Below are 15,667 nucleotides of genomic sequence, written 5' to 3' on the forward strand. Positions count from 1 at the left end.
CTATCTGCAGCAGGTTCCCTCACTCGCCAAAACAATAATAACCAAGCAGTTTTAAATAAAGTTGTAATAGAAAAAATTCACCAGATTTAAAATCTATAAATACAGAAATATGTTTTACAGGGTACAATTGACCACAGTATTTTTTGTTTTTGAAAAATAATGAAGTAATATACCTTGTTTTTGTATTGATAAATCTTGCCACACAGCTTTTTTGAATGCACATTATATAGGTACATAATAAAATGACAACATTGCATTTACTGCTTTCTTTTCTGTAAACTTGAAAGACACAGAAGATTAAAAAAAATGTTTTTGGCAATAATTTAGAATCATTACTACTAGTGCTGGTGTGGGTATAATTTTGCTCAGGTCATCCTTAGTATTTACACTCACAGGGAGCTTTTCTGCATATTTAGTTAACTTTTTTAAAGGTCTGCACCCCACACTGCACTGTAAATCAAGGCTGGACAAAGAGGTCACTAGTTTGGCTAGCTGATCCTAATTAATTAGAATTAATGAAATTGGCCTCTGGAAAATGTAATTGTGATTCTAATTACAGCACAAAACCAGAGATAGCAAACTGATGACCCCAAAGCAGAGCAGGAAAACCCAAGGCTCTGGCCTTTCTCAGAAGGCACTGGACCATGTTTTTCTCTTTAAATGGTTCCCACAGAAGGTCTTGACGAAGTGCTTCTCATTCCAAATTCTTCCTCTCATATTTCTGTAAACAGCATCACTGACACAGTCATAGTCTCTGTTTCTCGTCATTTCATTCATGCTCTGAAATATGAGTAGGCCTAGGGAAATGAAACAAAATGAAGACAGTGCCTTCTCTTTATCCTGGCAGGTTTTCCCAGGCCCTTTGGGTTCTATTCTGATGTTTTAGGATAGAAATGGCTAAGGCAAGCCACCAACTATGACAGACACTCCTAGTGCCATGCGCATTTCAGTTAGAGATTCAGAACTGGCAGCTGCTTTTATCCTGGCCCTTTTAAGGTCGGCCTCTATTTCATGTCCTAATAGATTATTGTATTGAACTTGCACAGGATGAAATTACAAGGTTCAGACAATGCTTTCTCCTTTGCAAAATTAAGCCTTCAGAATGTTTTCACAATTTCTGGTTGAATAACATTGAACCAAGTTCACATGCAGGGTTGATCTTTCCCGGTTACCCTAAAATGCCATCCTGATACTTGAGAGAATTCCTTATACCCTGTTTGCAAGACCCTCTAAATTCCATGTCTTCAGCTACCATGTCAAAGAGCTAGAAAAGCACTAGAGAAGTACAGGAGGAAGGACTCTTCAAGCAATCTACATAAAACAGTAGTTTAGAGATCCTTTTTCTTTCTATTTTTTAAAATCCAGCAGGACAATTGAAACTAACTTGTTCAAGTACCTCTCCATCCATTGAGACACTTGTCAAATACAATACAGGATAACGGTTGCCAGAAATCCAGCTTAAACAGATTGATTGGCAGTTACAGTACTAGGAACACAAAGGTACAGATACAAGAGACTGGGCCAACACAGTCACAAAAGTATTAAAAAGTGCTTCTCCAAACCGTTCCACATGTGGAATGCAAATACTGTACACATAAGACACAGGGCAACTTCTAGGAAGGACACATGCTTCTGTCAGACATTGCTTTCAATGTGCCTGCTGTTCCCACAGGAAGAGTCTGTCTGTTCCATGCGCTCACAGTCGAGGCTCACCTCACTTGTGTCCATACTACAGTCTGACTCACTGTCTGATTGGTCCATCTGCTCAAGTTTTGTTTCTCCCTGTGGCTCCCTGCTCCTGGTGGTGGGATTTAGGAATGGTCCCTCAGAGTCAAGCACTCCAGCCTGCCCCGCAGCACACAGAACTGTTTCTTTGGCTTGACGAATACAGTTGAGCCACTGCTGTTTGTTGAAGGTGTCATTGGCTTGTAGCGAGTGGGTCTGACTTTGGGATCCATTTTTGAAACTGACTCTGAAGAAGTTTTTAACTAGAAATTAAAAATACATGGAAAAAACAAAAGTCAATGGACAGGTATATACCCAGACACTAACCCCCAGTACCCATGACAGACATCACTGATTACAAAATGTTTCCCACTGATGTAGGACAGGGCTTAGTTCCACCCTGCAGCCACCATCGATCAATTTGAGTTGACATAGGTCTAGCTGTCAGTTGCCCTCACTGCTCTCAGGAAAAAGCAAGTGGATATCATCTTGAAATAACTAAGTCTCATGTTTTAGGGGACCCCAGAGTACTGGTTACTAAGCCTGGCTGTATAACAAAATGCCTTGGACGAGCTTGTTAAAAATACAGATTCCCAGACCCTATCCTTAGAGAGTCAATAGGTCTAAGGTGGGTCTTATAATAAGTAACCTCAACAAGTGCCCCAAGCTAGAGCTTTTTCCAGTTTAAGAAGCTCTTTTTTTTTTTTTTTTTGTCTTTTTGTGACCGGTAAGGGGATCACAACCCTTGGCTTGGTGTCACCCGCACCGTGCTCAGCCAGTGAGCGCACAGGCCATTCCTATATAGGATCCGAACCCGCAGCGGGAGCGCTGCTGCGCTCCCAGGAGCTGCACTCTCCCGAGTGTGCCACGGGGCCGGCCCTAAGAAGCTCTTTGTAACATCAAAATTGCCCATGACTCTCCACATGAGTACCCAATGATTAAGAACACATGTAAAGATAAAGAGATGTTATTAATTTGGTTTCTTTCTTTTTTTTTTTTTTTGTCTTTTTCGTGACCAGTACTCAGCCAGTGAGCACACTGGCCATTCCTATATAGGATCTGAACCCGCGGCAGGAGCTTTGCTGCGCTCCCAGCACCGCACTCTCCCGAGTGTGCCACGGGGTCGGCCCAATTTGGTTTCGTTTTAAAATGAAATTACATTTTAATTACACTGACATGAGCTACATGAATTTAAAAAATGGTAGTGCACAATATAGAAGACATTTTATTTAATCTAATAAAAACAACATTAACTGTCATTTAATGGGCTCTGCATGCCACATGCAAAGCTTGGTTCAACAATTATCCATGTTCAGTCCCCTTGCACTAACCCTGTAGCCAACAGACTGGAAATCACCACTTCAGATGGCCTAGAGGCTAAGCAACAAAAGGAGAGAGGCCCAAATGTTTCAGTCCTGCCATCTTCGGCTGGAAGATAATCCTAGTCCCTTAAATTTAGGCTCCATCTTTTAAGCTTGGGCAAGTGCCTGAACTCTTCTATGTCTCAGTTTCCTTATTTGTAAAATGGGGAGAACATCAAGAGCCTACCTTATAAGGTTTTTATAAGGAATAAATATGACAATGAACATAAGTGCTTATACAATGCCTGACACATAGTCAGTACTCAAAACATATAAGCTCTTATTTCTACTACTCGTACTAGTGTGGAGGGATTGATGAGTAGGTAAGAGGCAGTACATGCTAATTACTTTGACAATATAATGCCTCTGTTAACCCAAGAAGCTTGAATGCTACTTTCTCAAAGAAGACTTCCCTATCGCACCTAAAACAGACCTTCTGCTGCTCTACCCCTGTATCCCCTTACTGGGTTTTAGTTTTCTTAACTGCACCTGGAATATTTTTGTTTATCATTTATCTTATCCATCACAGTGTAAGCTCCACAGTGGCAAGGAACTTAACTGATTGGTTCACCACTCTATACTAGTGCCTAGAACAGTGCTCTACACATGGAAGATACTCCACAGACATTGCTATGTTAGCTTTTCTCGGTTAATTTCCTTGTTTATTAAGTCTCAAGTTACAAAAGCCCATTTGAGTAATGTTACAGATGAACCCTCATTCCAGTTGACCATTCTTATATCCCTTTAGAGACAAGTCTGCCAACTCAAGTACAAAACCCACCATAATGCAAATGGTTTCCAGATAGGGGCCATCTGGTAATAAGCATGCTTTTCTCCAGAGGAAGAAGACAGAGAAAGGGAGCTTAAGGAGCTCCAGCTATGTGCAGACAGGCTCACTTAACAGTATCCTACTTAATCCTTATAAAAACCTTACAAAGGATACATATGCATCTCCACTTTGCAGATGAGAAACTGAGGCTCACAGAGGTTGAACAAGGTTACACCATCAGTAAATGATGAGACAGCACTGGAATGCATACAGTCTGACTCCAAGACTGTGGCTCTTTTCTTTTCACCAGCTAGCCACTCCCTCCAAATTACCACGACCAAAAAGTTTCAACAGGTCAACTGGGACTGCCATCCGTACTTCTCTCATTGTTGCTGAATGCCCCACGAAGGGAGCCTCCCAGCCTCACTTCTCCATCCTGCAGGTCTTCCAGCAAGAGGTCCTTCACAGGGATCGGCTGCCGGTACAACTGGTAGCAGAGCTGCTCATTGTGGGTGACGGCTCGAGTGATCACAAGCACTTCTTGAAACAGGAAAACATGTAGTTTCTAGAAGAAAAGAATCCACAGGATGTCCCTAAGCAACAATCTAATAATGAGTGTTTGAAATGTGGACCTCTGTGGATAGATGTCCCCAGGTACCAGGTACACACTTGATTGTAAAGTCCTAGACTCAAGTCTATCTCCAGGAGAACAGAAATTGGGCACTTCTCATGCATTTCCAGATATATCTATTGCCTTTCCTATTGGAGTGCTTCCCTATGGACTCACTGGAGAAAGCCTTTCTAGCTACAGATATGTGCTGTAGCAGGGCTGCCAATGCCTAGGCCCTATTCACATTGCAATTCACAACCTGTGCAGACACACACAATCTCTGGCTCCCATAAGAATAAAATGAGAAGGGAGTAGAATGAAGTGGGTAACGAAGACAAAAAAGTTAGCACTCCCTGGCTTTGGTTTATATTATCCAATACAATTCTAAGAGATCAAAATTAACAATAGTCTTTAAAGGATGTGACTGATATATCAAAGCCTAATATTAATCTTTGCTTCCCAAACCCATAAAAACACTGTTCCTTCAACCACAGAGCTGCTTATCAATTTCATCCAGGAACTCCAACTTGGAACACTGCTCATTCCTGAGGGAACCTGAGCATGCTGCTGTAGCCACAAAGAAAGATGATCAAAAAAAATTTTTCTTCTCAGTTAAGTTCATCAGAATCTCTGTTCTTTATAATCTTGGTGTTGCCCAGCAGTGACCACTGAGCTGCTGCCAGAAGTACCGTGGGCTCCCCTGTGGGAAGGACAGGGGTGCCATGGTCCCCAACCACGCCCCCCGTCCTCCTCCTCCCACCACATGCCCCTCCACTTCCCCCTCCCCCTCCCCAACTGTTCCACAACATTTTAGAATGTAAAATAATAGTAATAATAATAATAAATATATCTAAAAAATCTGTGTGAGACAATAAAGAAGAGGGCCTTTGGTGAAAAAAAAAAAAAATCTCTGTTCTTTGAAGACGTTGTGCTTTAAAGGTTGACAACAGATGTGTGTGTTGTGGGCTAAAAGAAAATCTTATGAAGGCTTGTCTCAAACCACATCATGAAAGCAAGTTTGCTGGGTGGAGCTATGGTAAATACGCCTTTTCAATTCTAAGTCAGTCTCTTCTCATAGTTTAGAATTGTTTAGGAATTGTAGTGAAAAGATCCACAACTTTGCAGCTAGGTTCTGATTTTCTGGTGGAAACATTTCAGAATGTTCAACCCAGGGGTCTCAAAGGGGAGACCAGAGGACAGGGGTGGAAACTTGGATTAGAGTCTTGATTTGTGGCAGGGGAAGCACATTCAGCATTATCAGATAATTTTATATTTGGGTGAAAAGAAACCATAGGTCTTCAACCCCCTTCCTGCCACACACAACAAAAATGGCATAAATAGAAACTCAACCAAATCTTGAGTTTAAAAGATTGAGTGGTGGAAATAAAATGTATACTTTAAAAGACTGAAAAACAAAGTAAAACACAAAATAATCAAGTTTGAGGTGGCAGAAAGAATGTGTTAAGAATTTTCTTTTGGGTTACAGTTAGACAGGAAAAATAAGTTCTAGTGGTGTACAGTAGTGCTAGGCATCTATAATTAACAATAATTTATTGTATGTTCTCAAATGGTTAGAAGAGAGGAGTTCAAATATTCTCATCACAAAGAAATGATACATTTTTGCGATGATGAATATGTTAACCACCCTGATCTGACCATCACACATTACATGTATACATGTATTGAAATATATCTCTGTACCCCATAAATATGTACAGCAATATGTTTCAATAAAAAAAATAAATTCCTTTAAAAAAAAAAGAACTTTCTTTTGGGGGTAGGAGAGGGAAAAGGTTGATCATTGTTTTATGTACTTAAAATAATTGGAGATTTTTATACTATTCCTACTTCAGTCAATCTCCTAGCCAAGGTAGGCAGCATGAACTCAGATTGTCTGGACAACCTTTTCAAAATACCCCTTACTTATGAATGCTCACCAAGAATTTCTCTTATCAGTCTCAGCTCATTTTTTCCTCCAACTACCACACTCTTTTTGCAACAGAGGACTTTGTTCACAAGGACCTTCACAACTCTACTGGGAGAACAACAAACCTCTCACCACAACTACTGTCTTCTCAAAAATCTGCCTGCAATAAGAACTAGAGTTCACGTTTAATGTCCTAGACACATCCAACCACAGAGTCCTCAGTCCTTGACTGGTGTACAGAAAGAGGATGGGGGATGTTAACTGTTCTGTATTTGTTTTTGAAGGTCATGATCAAACAAAATAAAAAGCTGGCAACCTATGCTGGTTTCCGAAAGTCTTTCTGAATATGTACTGGTCCATGACATTAAGCATTTTTTTTAAAAATGAATGGAAAAAAGAAATACATGATCCTGTGAGGTAAAAACCCTGGAAAAGTAGTTTTTCTTTGAAAGAACATGACCCTAGATAGGAATAGTAAAAAGAGGCTCAACACCAAATGGATTAGGATTGGGAGAGCCTGGGATGAGACTGTTCAAGGAGAGTAACCACTTACCACGCCTCTGTTGTTCTTCAGTTCACCATGACAACATAAGACTCGTGAGCTGTCGATCAGGCAGTCTTTCTGGCCTTCTTCCAGGTAAAGAAGCCGCTCTTTATAATAGCGGCATTCAGATTCCCCAGTCTTGGTGTTGATTTCTGCCACGATTCCCTGAATGATGTTTATCTACGGAAACAAAGAGGAAGATAAGTGTGGGGGAAAGTAAGCAAAACATCCATACCAGCAAGTCTTAGGGGCTCAGCCTTGAAGGTCACCAAGACACACCTGGATCTAATTCTGAGATTCTGTTATTTAAGTTGGTGCTTTGGAAAAAGGAAAAAATAAATACATGCCTTTAATATACCGTATCTATCTATCCATCTATACACATATATATACACACACACACATATATATACTTATCTGTACACATATACCATAATTTGTATTATATATAAAACTAATATGGATGTATAATTTTATCTGAGAGGAAGAGATAAAAGGTACAGTCTTTGATGTGCGGGACTCAGCTATCAAGCTCCAATGTTGCACATTTCTTAAAACACGCTCATGATGTTGAAAATGTAGGCATATAAAAAATTTGGCCAAGGAAAGAAAAACAATGCAGAATGTAGGAATCCAAAAAAGGGTTGTCTTTGGGGATTTGAAAGCTAGTTTCAAGGTCTATCTACATGTACTCAATCTAATGTACAAACAATATTTGCAAATTGGGTGTAAACAGTTTCTATATCTTTTTAGTGACAAAAGAAATGTTTTATAAAGGGCAGAGAAAAAAGAATGGAAAGAAAAGGCACTAGGAGTAATGATAGGGACAGTTTATGCCCAGGTCTATAGCACACGTGACTAAGTTCGGAGCAGAGAGATTTCAAAGCAATGGTGGATGCAATGCCATTAATACAAAAAAAAAAAAAGGCAAAACAAAACAACAAGAGTACTGTACTGAGATATGATCAGTGGATATTTATTCCAATATGTGGTTATTCTATTACATGGATAATATGTCTAAATTAGAAAATACTAGAAAACATAGGAATGAGAAATTAGTTGAGCAAAACTCAATGACACTAATCAAAACCAAAGTGATGACTTCACCAGCAGGGTCCTCTAATAGTGAAAAGGCCAGCAGTCCCATCTTTCTCATGGTGGTAACTGAAAAGAACCCAATAGATAGGAAATGTTGATAAGGACTCCTCTTGGTCATTATATACTTAACAGAAAAACCAATCCCTGTGAAAAGCAAGGTTCTGAAAGAGGCCTTCACTCAGTCAGAAGTTACCAGATCTTAAAATGCGCTAAAGTGATGATAAATTTTCTCTAGGATTGTTAAGAGATTAGTTTTTATATGCTAGTAAAATATCTTCTGCCCAAAGCAACTGGGTAAAAACTACTACCCAATTATAACTCTTATACCTCCATACAAGTTTGACAGAAGATCTTATAGCCTTGAGCTATGAACAGATGTATAATGTAGCTATTTTGTAGCTATTAAATTTTGTAATTTAATTTTTGTAGCTATTAATATTAAAAGTTTCGAAGATCTCTTTTTTCTTCTTTTCACTATTTCCCAAATTTTGGGGGTAGCGCTACTTTGATAAAAACAAACAAAATATCACACATTACATTTTTAAAATATAGCCTCTTTAGGGTCATAAAAGAAGCTTTTTGGCCTTTGATGCCAACATAATATCAAGTATAAGTCCTATAAAATTAATCTGAGTTTTACCAACACAAAACAAATAATAAATAAAAGAAAATTTTGGTATACTAACTTTCTCTGTTTCTTTTTCCCTTTTGGTTTTCAAAGATGACTGATCATTCATTGTTACTTTCAAAACAAACAAAAAATTTCACAAAATATACTAAATCCAGAATTCATCCTTCAAATTAAATTAACTAGTGTTTGTTGAGCACCTGTTCGGTGTTAAGAGTAGGTGGGAGCGTTCAGAATTTAGGGTGGGTTCCTGCCTTCAAGAAGCCTAAAACATATGGGAGGTATCTGAGCAATTGCTTTATGTCTACCTTATTCTTTTACCTTACTACATTTTTAATATGTGGTGGAATCTATACTTTTCCCTTGCTTTTAAAGACCTTAGCATGAATTGCTATGGCTTATCTTACCAGTTAACCATTCCGAGGTGGAATCAACACTTGAATCAATTTTCTGAGTTTCCAGCAAGTACCCAGGAACCCAGAAAAAAGATGCACTACAGACATAGAGATGTGTTCATTTCTTAATTTGACTCAGGAACTGAATAGCTGGCATATCAAATGAAGATTAATAAACTCAAATGCCACTCAGTGGTTCCTTAGACATCTATGACTCCTTTCAAATACTGCTTCTTTCTCTGGTGTTTCAAAAAAATAGAGAAAAAATAATGGAAACAATCAGTGTTATCATTTCATATCGTATGTGTACATGTATAACAGTAACTCTGAGAATACTTTCATTTACTAAAAATAATGTTTTGTGGGCTGGCCAGTGGCTCAATTGAGAGAGCAACGTGCTAATAACACCAAGGTCAAAGGTTCAGATCCCTGTACTGGCTGGCCACCAGAAAAAAAAAAAAAATTAAAAATAAAAATAATGTCTTGTGTTTATATCTACCTAAAGATCATGAGGGTCTTATATCTGCATTGGTTCTTAAAAGAGATTTATTCTGCAGGATTTCAGGGAGGAATAAAGTTACATAGAGCAGGTTGCCAACAGCAAATAGTCATGGTCGTTGTACATTTAAACTAAATTTATTGTTACATTTCTCACCAGGGTTCAAACTGAAGGAAGGGACAGGTAAAGGGAGATGATGAGAGATACCTGGTAATAGTATAGGTAGCACACATGCTGGAATCATCATCCGCAAAGTGCAGTCTGAAAGTCCTGTCTGGCCCCTTGTGCCACAATGTCACCTACTCATCAGCTCCTGACATGAACCAAGAATAACAGCCTTCACTGCTGTTGCCTCAAAAGCAGGACTGTTCTCACTGATTTCAGTGATTTTTTAAAATGAGTTGGGAAACAGTAGTGGGCAGGGGAAAGGGATGGTCTGCAAGATCATTCTCTGGCTGAAACAATCCCTAGAATTTAAAATGTTAAACAACCAGTTCTCCGGAATATCTGAATATCCAAAGTCCTACTTTAAGAAGTTCTCTTTTGGGGGAAATTTCTATCAACCCTCAAAACGCTGTTAAGAAATTATTATAATTTGTGGTAGTTTATGCACTGCATTTAAAGCAAGACCTTTCTTTAGATGTAATCATAGGACTGAATGCAATCAACTCCCTTGGTGTGGAAGCAATTTACTTAGCGCTTTCTGATTTTTCCCTTTTCATAGATGGGAAAATGATTTAGGGAACATATAAGTCAAGCTACATTGGTACTATGGGTTTTATGTTTATCAAACATTCACAATGCACTCAAGAGTATAGGGCTAAATATTTCTGCTCATCTGGGGTTTCAAAAGCCCCAAGGCTTTTTAAAAGAAGGAAGACAAATTTCTGTGTCTATACTGTGTAAATGGGCATTTAAAGACTTGCTTTCCAGACATTTTCCAATGCAAGTATACTGTGTTTCATGCACAGATCTGCCTGAATAATTAGGATTAGGTGCAGATTCCACTTTTCAAAATGGCTTCACATTTTATGCACTAGGGAAACTGATTCGGCACATCCTTTCATACTGCAAACAATCATATCCTTACCTATCTGTTTTTAAATTCAAACATTAACTCAATGGGTTTTTTTTTTTTTAAACATAACAGTATTCATTCATGCTGCATATTAAAATAAAAAATCTTTACAGTAAAACTCAGGAAAGCCTTCAAAAAAGTAATTATTTAGAGTAGCTTGAGCTCCCTGTTGTTTTTATTCCTGCAGACCACACACTCGCTGGGATGAAATATGGAGAGGAGGCAACTCTCTCGCACTCTTCCCAGTAAAAAAAACAGACATGATGAAGTGAAGTGGCTTCATCCCCAGTGCCAGCTCCCGACCCACCATCTGCGCTGGATTGGAGGCCTGGTCTATGTGTGTCGAGTCTGCCAGACACACTGAACACCTCATGAATCAGGAGTCCTTCCTTGTTCTTCTCTATTCTACATGGAGGCACCGGCCCAGCTCTGCACTATGAGGCCTCGCCACAGAGCCTGGTGACAAGGCAGCTCTCTTTAATTCCAAAGACAACAGGGGCTTGAAGAAGCAGCAGCGTACAGGATCATGAAGCAGTGGAAAGGCACAGCAGTTGCAACCTACACTGATAGGGTTTGAACATCAACTTCATCACTTGCTGGCTCTGGACCTGGGCAAACTATTTTAACCCCTCCAAGTCTCATATGGAAAAGAACAGCTATCTCTTAAGTTGTTATGAGGGCTAAATGAGATACATAACCTATAAGGCAATTATATAAGGCTGATTTACTCAATAAATGTTAGCAGTTATTACGTGGAAATTATATATATCAAGGAAATATATCAAAAAACTTTATCAAGGAAATTGTTGTTACTACTTATTACGATTAATCCCTCTCTGGAAGGACATAGGCAGTTTGCTCAGCAGGTTTGAGGCTTCTGATTTGCAAATTACCTATGCATATCTTCCTTCTGTTACTATCTCAGATTAAATCAAGAGAACGAGTCCTTGAATTGGTCTCTTAGCCTCCATCCCCAGTGCCGCCTGACTTCACACCTGAACCACTGCAGCACCCTCCCAACTTGCTTCCCTGTCACTAGACTCTTCCTCCTCGGTCCCCTGTTCTACAGAGAGTAACGGGTCCAACGTTACATAGCTTGTAAGTGATGGAGCTGGGATTTGAACTCTGAAACCAGTTACTTAGAAAACAAAAACAAACCTTCAATTAATCACAAAGGACAAATTTCTTAGAATGACATTTAAAACCCTCTATAACCAGACCTGAACCTACATCCTCTGCCATATCTCCTGCTACTTTCTCAGAGTATCCTCAACCCCAAACAGACTGATCCATGATCTTCCCCAGGCACATCCTGTCTGGTCATCATGTTACATCGTCGTTCAGGCCACTCGCTCCCCTGGCCTCCCTGCCATCTGCTCTGCCCTGCCCTGCATGGTACCTCAATTAGAACCGAGCTCTCTGGGTGGAATGCTCACCATCTGAAATATTCTAATGATATGGACCCCGTTTCATTTTTCCTTGTCTTCTATTGCTGCTAGGGAAGGATCTATATTTCCCAAATCACCCAGTCCACATCCAATAAATATTTGCTCAATGAGGAGTCCACTGGTGAGCAGGAGGTTGGACTAGGGTATCCCACGGTAATGGCGGGCTGAGGGGAGCCAGACCTTAAATGGACGTCAACTTCATAGTGGGCTTGGGGCTAAGCTAAAAGACAACTCCCATTTACTAACTAAACCAAGATATTCAATTTAAAATCTCCACAGAGATCTTAACCCTCACAATCTGCAGTTCTAACACCAGATTAGAGTCACCTTTACAGAAGCAAGAACTCAGAGAACCAAAGGGACCTTAGAGTGTGTTTCATGTAAACACTGTATTTTACAAGTTAGGAAATGGAGGCAGAGAGAGCAGAAGTGACTTGCAAAATCAAAACACAGCTGATGGTAGTCAAAGGCCTGGAACCCAAGATTCTTGAGTCCCATGTACTCAGGGACCCTTCCATTCACCCACTGACCCAATCCACTGGCCATTCTGGGGGAAATAACAAGGGAAGGGAGAAAGAAACAAGCTTACAGCTTCTTCCAGGTGCTGCTGATCTGCATTATCATTTGGTGTGTGCCTCAAAATTTCTCGCAGAAGCAGAGGGTATTTCACTAGGCGGCTTCTTGGAATATCAAGGAAATTCCAGAGATCCAGTTTGCGGCTAAAGGGGGATTCTAAACATCGCTGTAGGAAATCTTGGACACGGTGATCTTGCTTTTTGTGGTCCAGCAGAGCTTTGGCGGCTACTTGGTTGCTGCAGTAGCTGTCGTAGGAGCTGAGACAAGGCAGCTAAGAAGGAAACAAAAAGGTTGGAGTGTCAAAATATTGAGGTCTGAAGCTACAAGCTAGCACACTCACTGGGACTGAATAAACACCAGTCTGGTCTCCAGGCCTGGCCAACATTCCTTTATCTGCATGGCTGGAGGAAAATGGTGGAATCTTCAAAACGGCAAGCAACAGTTTTCTTAGGCTCTGGTTTGCTTTCACAAAGTAATTTTCTTAGTTGCACACTTACTTTCTTGATTGTAAAGACTACTATCATAATTTATTTGCATTTTCTTCTTTTTTGTTTTTCCTAAAAGATAACCAGTAAGAGGATCTTAACCCTTGACTTGGTGTTGTCAGCACCAAGCTCTCCCAAGTGAGCTAACCGGCAATCCCTATATAGGGATCTGAACCCGTGGCCTTGGTGTTATCAGCACCACACTCTCCCAAGTGAGCCACAGGCCAGCCCTTTTATTTGCATTTTCTGCCAATCTAAGTTAGAAACAAAAGAACTAGAATTATTGCACATGCATACAATTCAGAATTTTCCTAACCTTCCAGAAGTATCCAATAAGATAATAGTCTCCTTTTTAAAATGGCATTTCTTTTAAAATTATTTGTAAGAAAGCCATCTAGAAGACTTAGTGGCACAAAAGAAAGCAAGAGCTCAGACTCCATAGCCTATCCCCTTTGCATGACTTGGTGCAAGCACCTCTACATTAGTTTAAGATTACCTGATTCCAAGGCAGCCCAATTATAAAAAGGGCCTCAAGAAGGTAAAGCAAAGTATGATTAGTCAAAAAATCAGATGCAGGAAGCATTTATAAAAATCTTTTAAATTAGTTCTGACAGACCAGGAATGATTTTTGGCTATACCTAATGGTTAATATCACAATACCATGCACCGAACAATTTAAGATTAAAGACCTTGAAACATTTTGACTCCATTGCCTTCATTCCAGAGAAATACTAATTTCCCTGACATGTCCCATCAGTCACACTGGGCAAACACCACATCAAAAAGCTCAATGGAAGAGGGCTTCTCATCCCCCTTTTCTACTCGTCCCTCTTAATGGCACACGAGACTCTGCATCCTTAATGTAAGGGCTACCAGCCTCCAGAAAGTTACCAAAGGCAATAAAATGCAGCCAATGCCCTAGCTGTGTTTGCTCCTCTCCCTTGGACTAGGAAGCTGCATTCATCATGACACCTGCTCTGTAGAGAAACTCAGTGCAAGACAGTGGCAAGACAGTCATTTCTGTATCTTCAGTACATTGCACTGGGCCTACTTACTATACAATAAGCACTCAAAGTCTGTTTTCCCAGTGAACAAATAAATGAATGTTTGACGGTTTACAAGATTAGGTAATATTTGATGGTTTGTGAACATTGCTTAAAAATAAAGTATAGCAGCATCTGAAAGTTTAAATATACTGTTGCTGCTTTTACTCTTCTTATTGAAATTATTTTCTCAGTGACTAAAACAAAATAAGATACCAGGGAAGTAATATTTTAAAAGTTCACTGATGAGCTTAACATTCCTTGGAAATGTCTACCTTCCTTACATGTTACAAAAAGCCTTTACTTGTGTTAAAAAGAGCTGCAGAAATTCTTTCCTTAACCTTATATTTCAAAGTAATGATAATTGGTACTTACACACAAACACACAAACACACACACACACACACACACACACACTCACATATACATACACCCCCCCCCCCCGATGTGGTGCTATGGCTTGTAATTTAGATTTTCAGAGTTAATTAAAATGGGCCTCAGGTCCTCTTAATTTCATTTCCACTTCCTCGCCTTTTTAAAAGACTGGGAAATGCTCAATGCTTTCATTATGGAGAAACAAATCAGCAGGAACCATCGGATGTAAACTAGCAAGGAACCCTGACTGCACAGCTGCTCACTGTCCAATGGGCCATTACTTTCTCTGATCCCGCCGCCCTGCTACCATGGCAACCAAATCAAGCTCTGGTCCTGCCTTCACACCTGACAGGGTGCTTATTTCCTGGGCATGACCTGAAAGGCTGTCTGGTTTAGCAACTGGCTAGAAAAGGCCAAAGTGATCTTTAACCAGACAGGGGATGAAAAGGGTACACATCTTTGTTCCCAAATACATGCACACTCACTTATTTAAAATATGAGAGGTGAAAATGTAGTCATTAAGAGGACACACTCTGAAATCAGAGAGAATCAGGTTCAAAGTCTAACTGGGACAGCTGCTAGTCAGTGATTCTTCTGAGCCTCAGTTTCCCCACTTACAAAATGCATATACTAATGTCCTCCTCTCCCTTAATGAGATAAAGCATGTAAAATGTAGAGCACAGAGCTTATCCTGGTTGAGAATCAGTAAGTATTAGCTTTTATTATTATTTGTCCATGGAATATTTTTGTTGGAGAAACTGGTTTAGAGAAGCAAAGCTACTTGCTCAGCTGGAGGGAAAACTGGAGCCTGATGCCTGTTTTTGCCCAACTTTTCCTCCCAAAGCTCTGAACTACTTGCCATCTCCTTAAACAGACTATCGAGAATTTATGAGAAAAATTCTTTCACTTTTTCTAGAAATTCTTTCTATCTCCCTAACATTGTGAAAAGCGACAGAACGATTCTATTTTTTTGCTTCCACGTACCCTGCCTCTCTCTTTGGAATTAAAATTTAATTAGAAACCCAAATTAACACAAGAACTTGCTGCCTTGGAGAGCTTATAAATGACTTTATTACTGAAAAAACGTTATCACTGAAATAAGTCAC

The 15,667-nt window shown here is 39.7% G+C and overlaps 1 protein-coding gene across 2 annotated transcripts in view; it reads right to left on the reverse strand.

The window, feature by feature from the left end:
- Positions 1–350: 350 nt before the first annotated feature.
- The window catches only part of ARHGEF3 (Rho guanine nucleotide exchange factor 3), a 63,371-nt gene continuing 48,054 nt past the window's right edge, over positions 351–15,667 (reverse strand). Inside the window, exons 7-10 of one of the 2 annotated variants that reach the window (XM_063114179.1) lie at positions 12,672–12,929; positions 6,946–7,116; positions 4,234–4,420; positions 351–1,988 (exon numbers count right to left, since the gene is read on the reverse strand). In XM_063114179.1, coding sequence (XP_062970249.1) covers positions 1,636–1,988; positions 4,234–4,420; positions 6,946–7,116; positions 12,672–12,929 — 969 coding nt within the window. In that variant the 3' untranslated portion in view covers positions 351–1,635. The remainder of the gene's footprint in view (positions 1,989–4,233; positions 4,421–6,945; positions 7,117–12,671; positions 12,930–15,667) is intronic. The other variant, XM_063114180.1, reaches the window with a different exon arrangement.

The sequence above is a fragment of the Cynocephalus volans genome, chromosome 11 (assembly GCF_027409185.1).
Source record: "Cynocephalus volans isolate mCynVol1 chromosome 11, mCynVol1.pri, whole genome shotgun sequence".
NCBI lineage: Eukaryota > Metazoa > Chordata > Mammalia > Dermoptera > Cynocephalidae > Cynocephalus > Cynocephalus volans.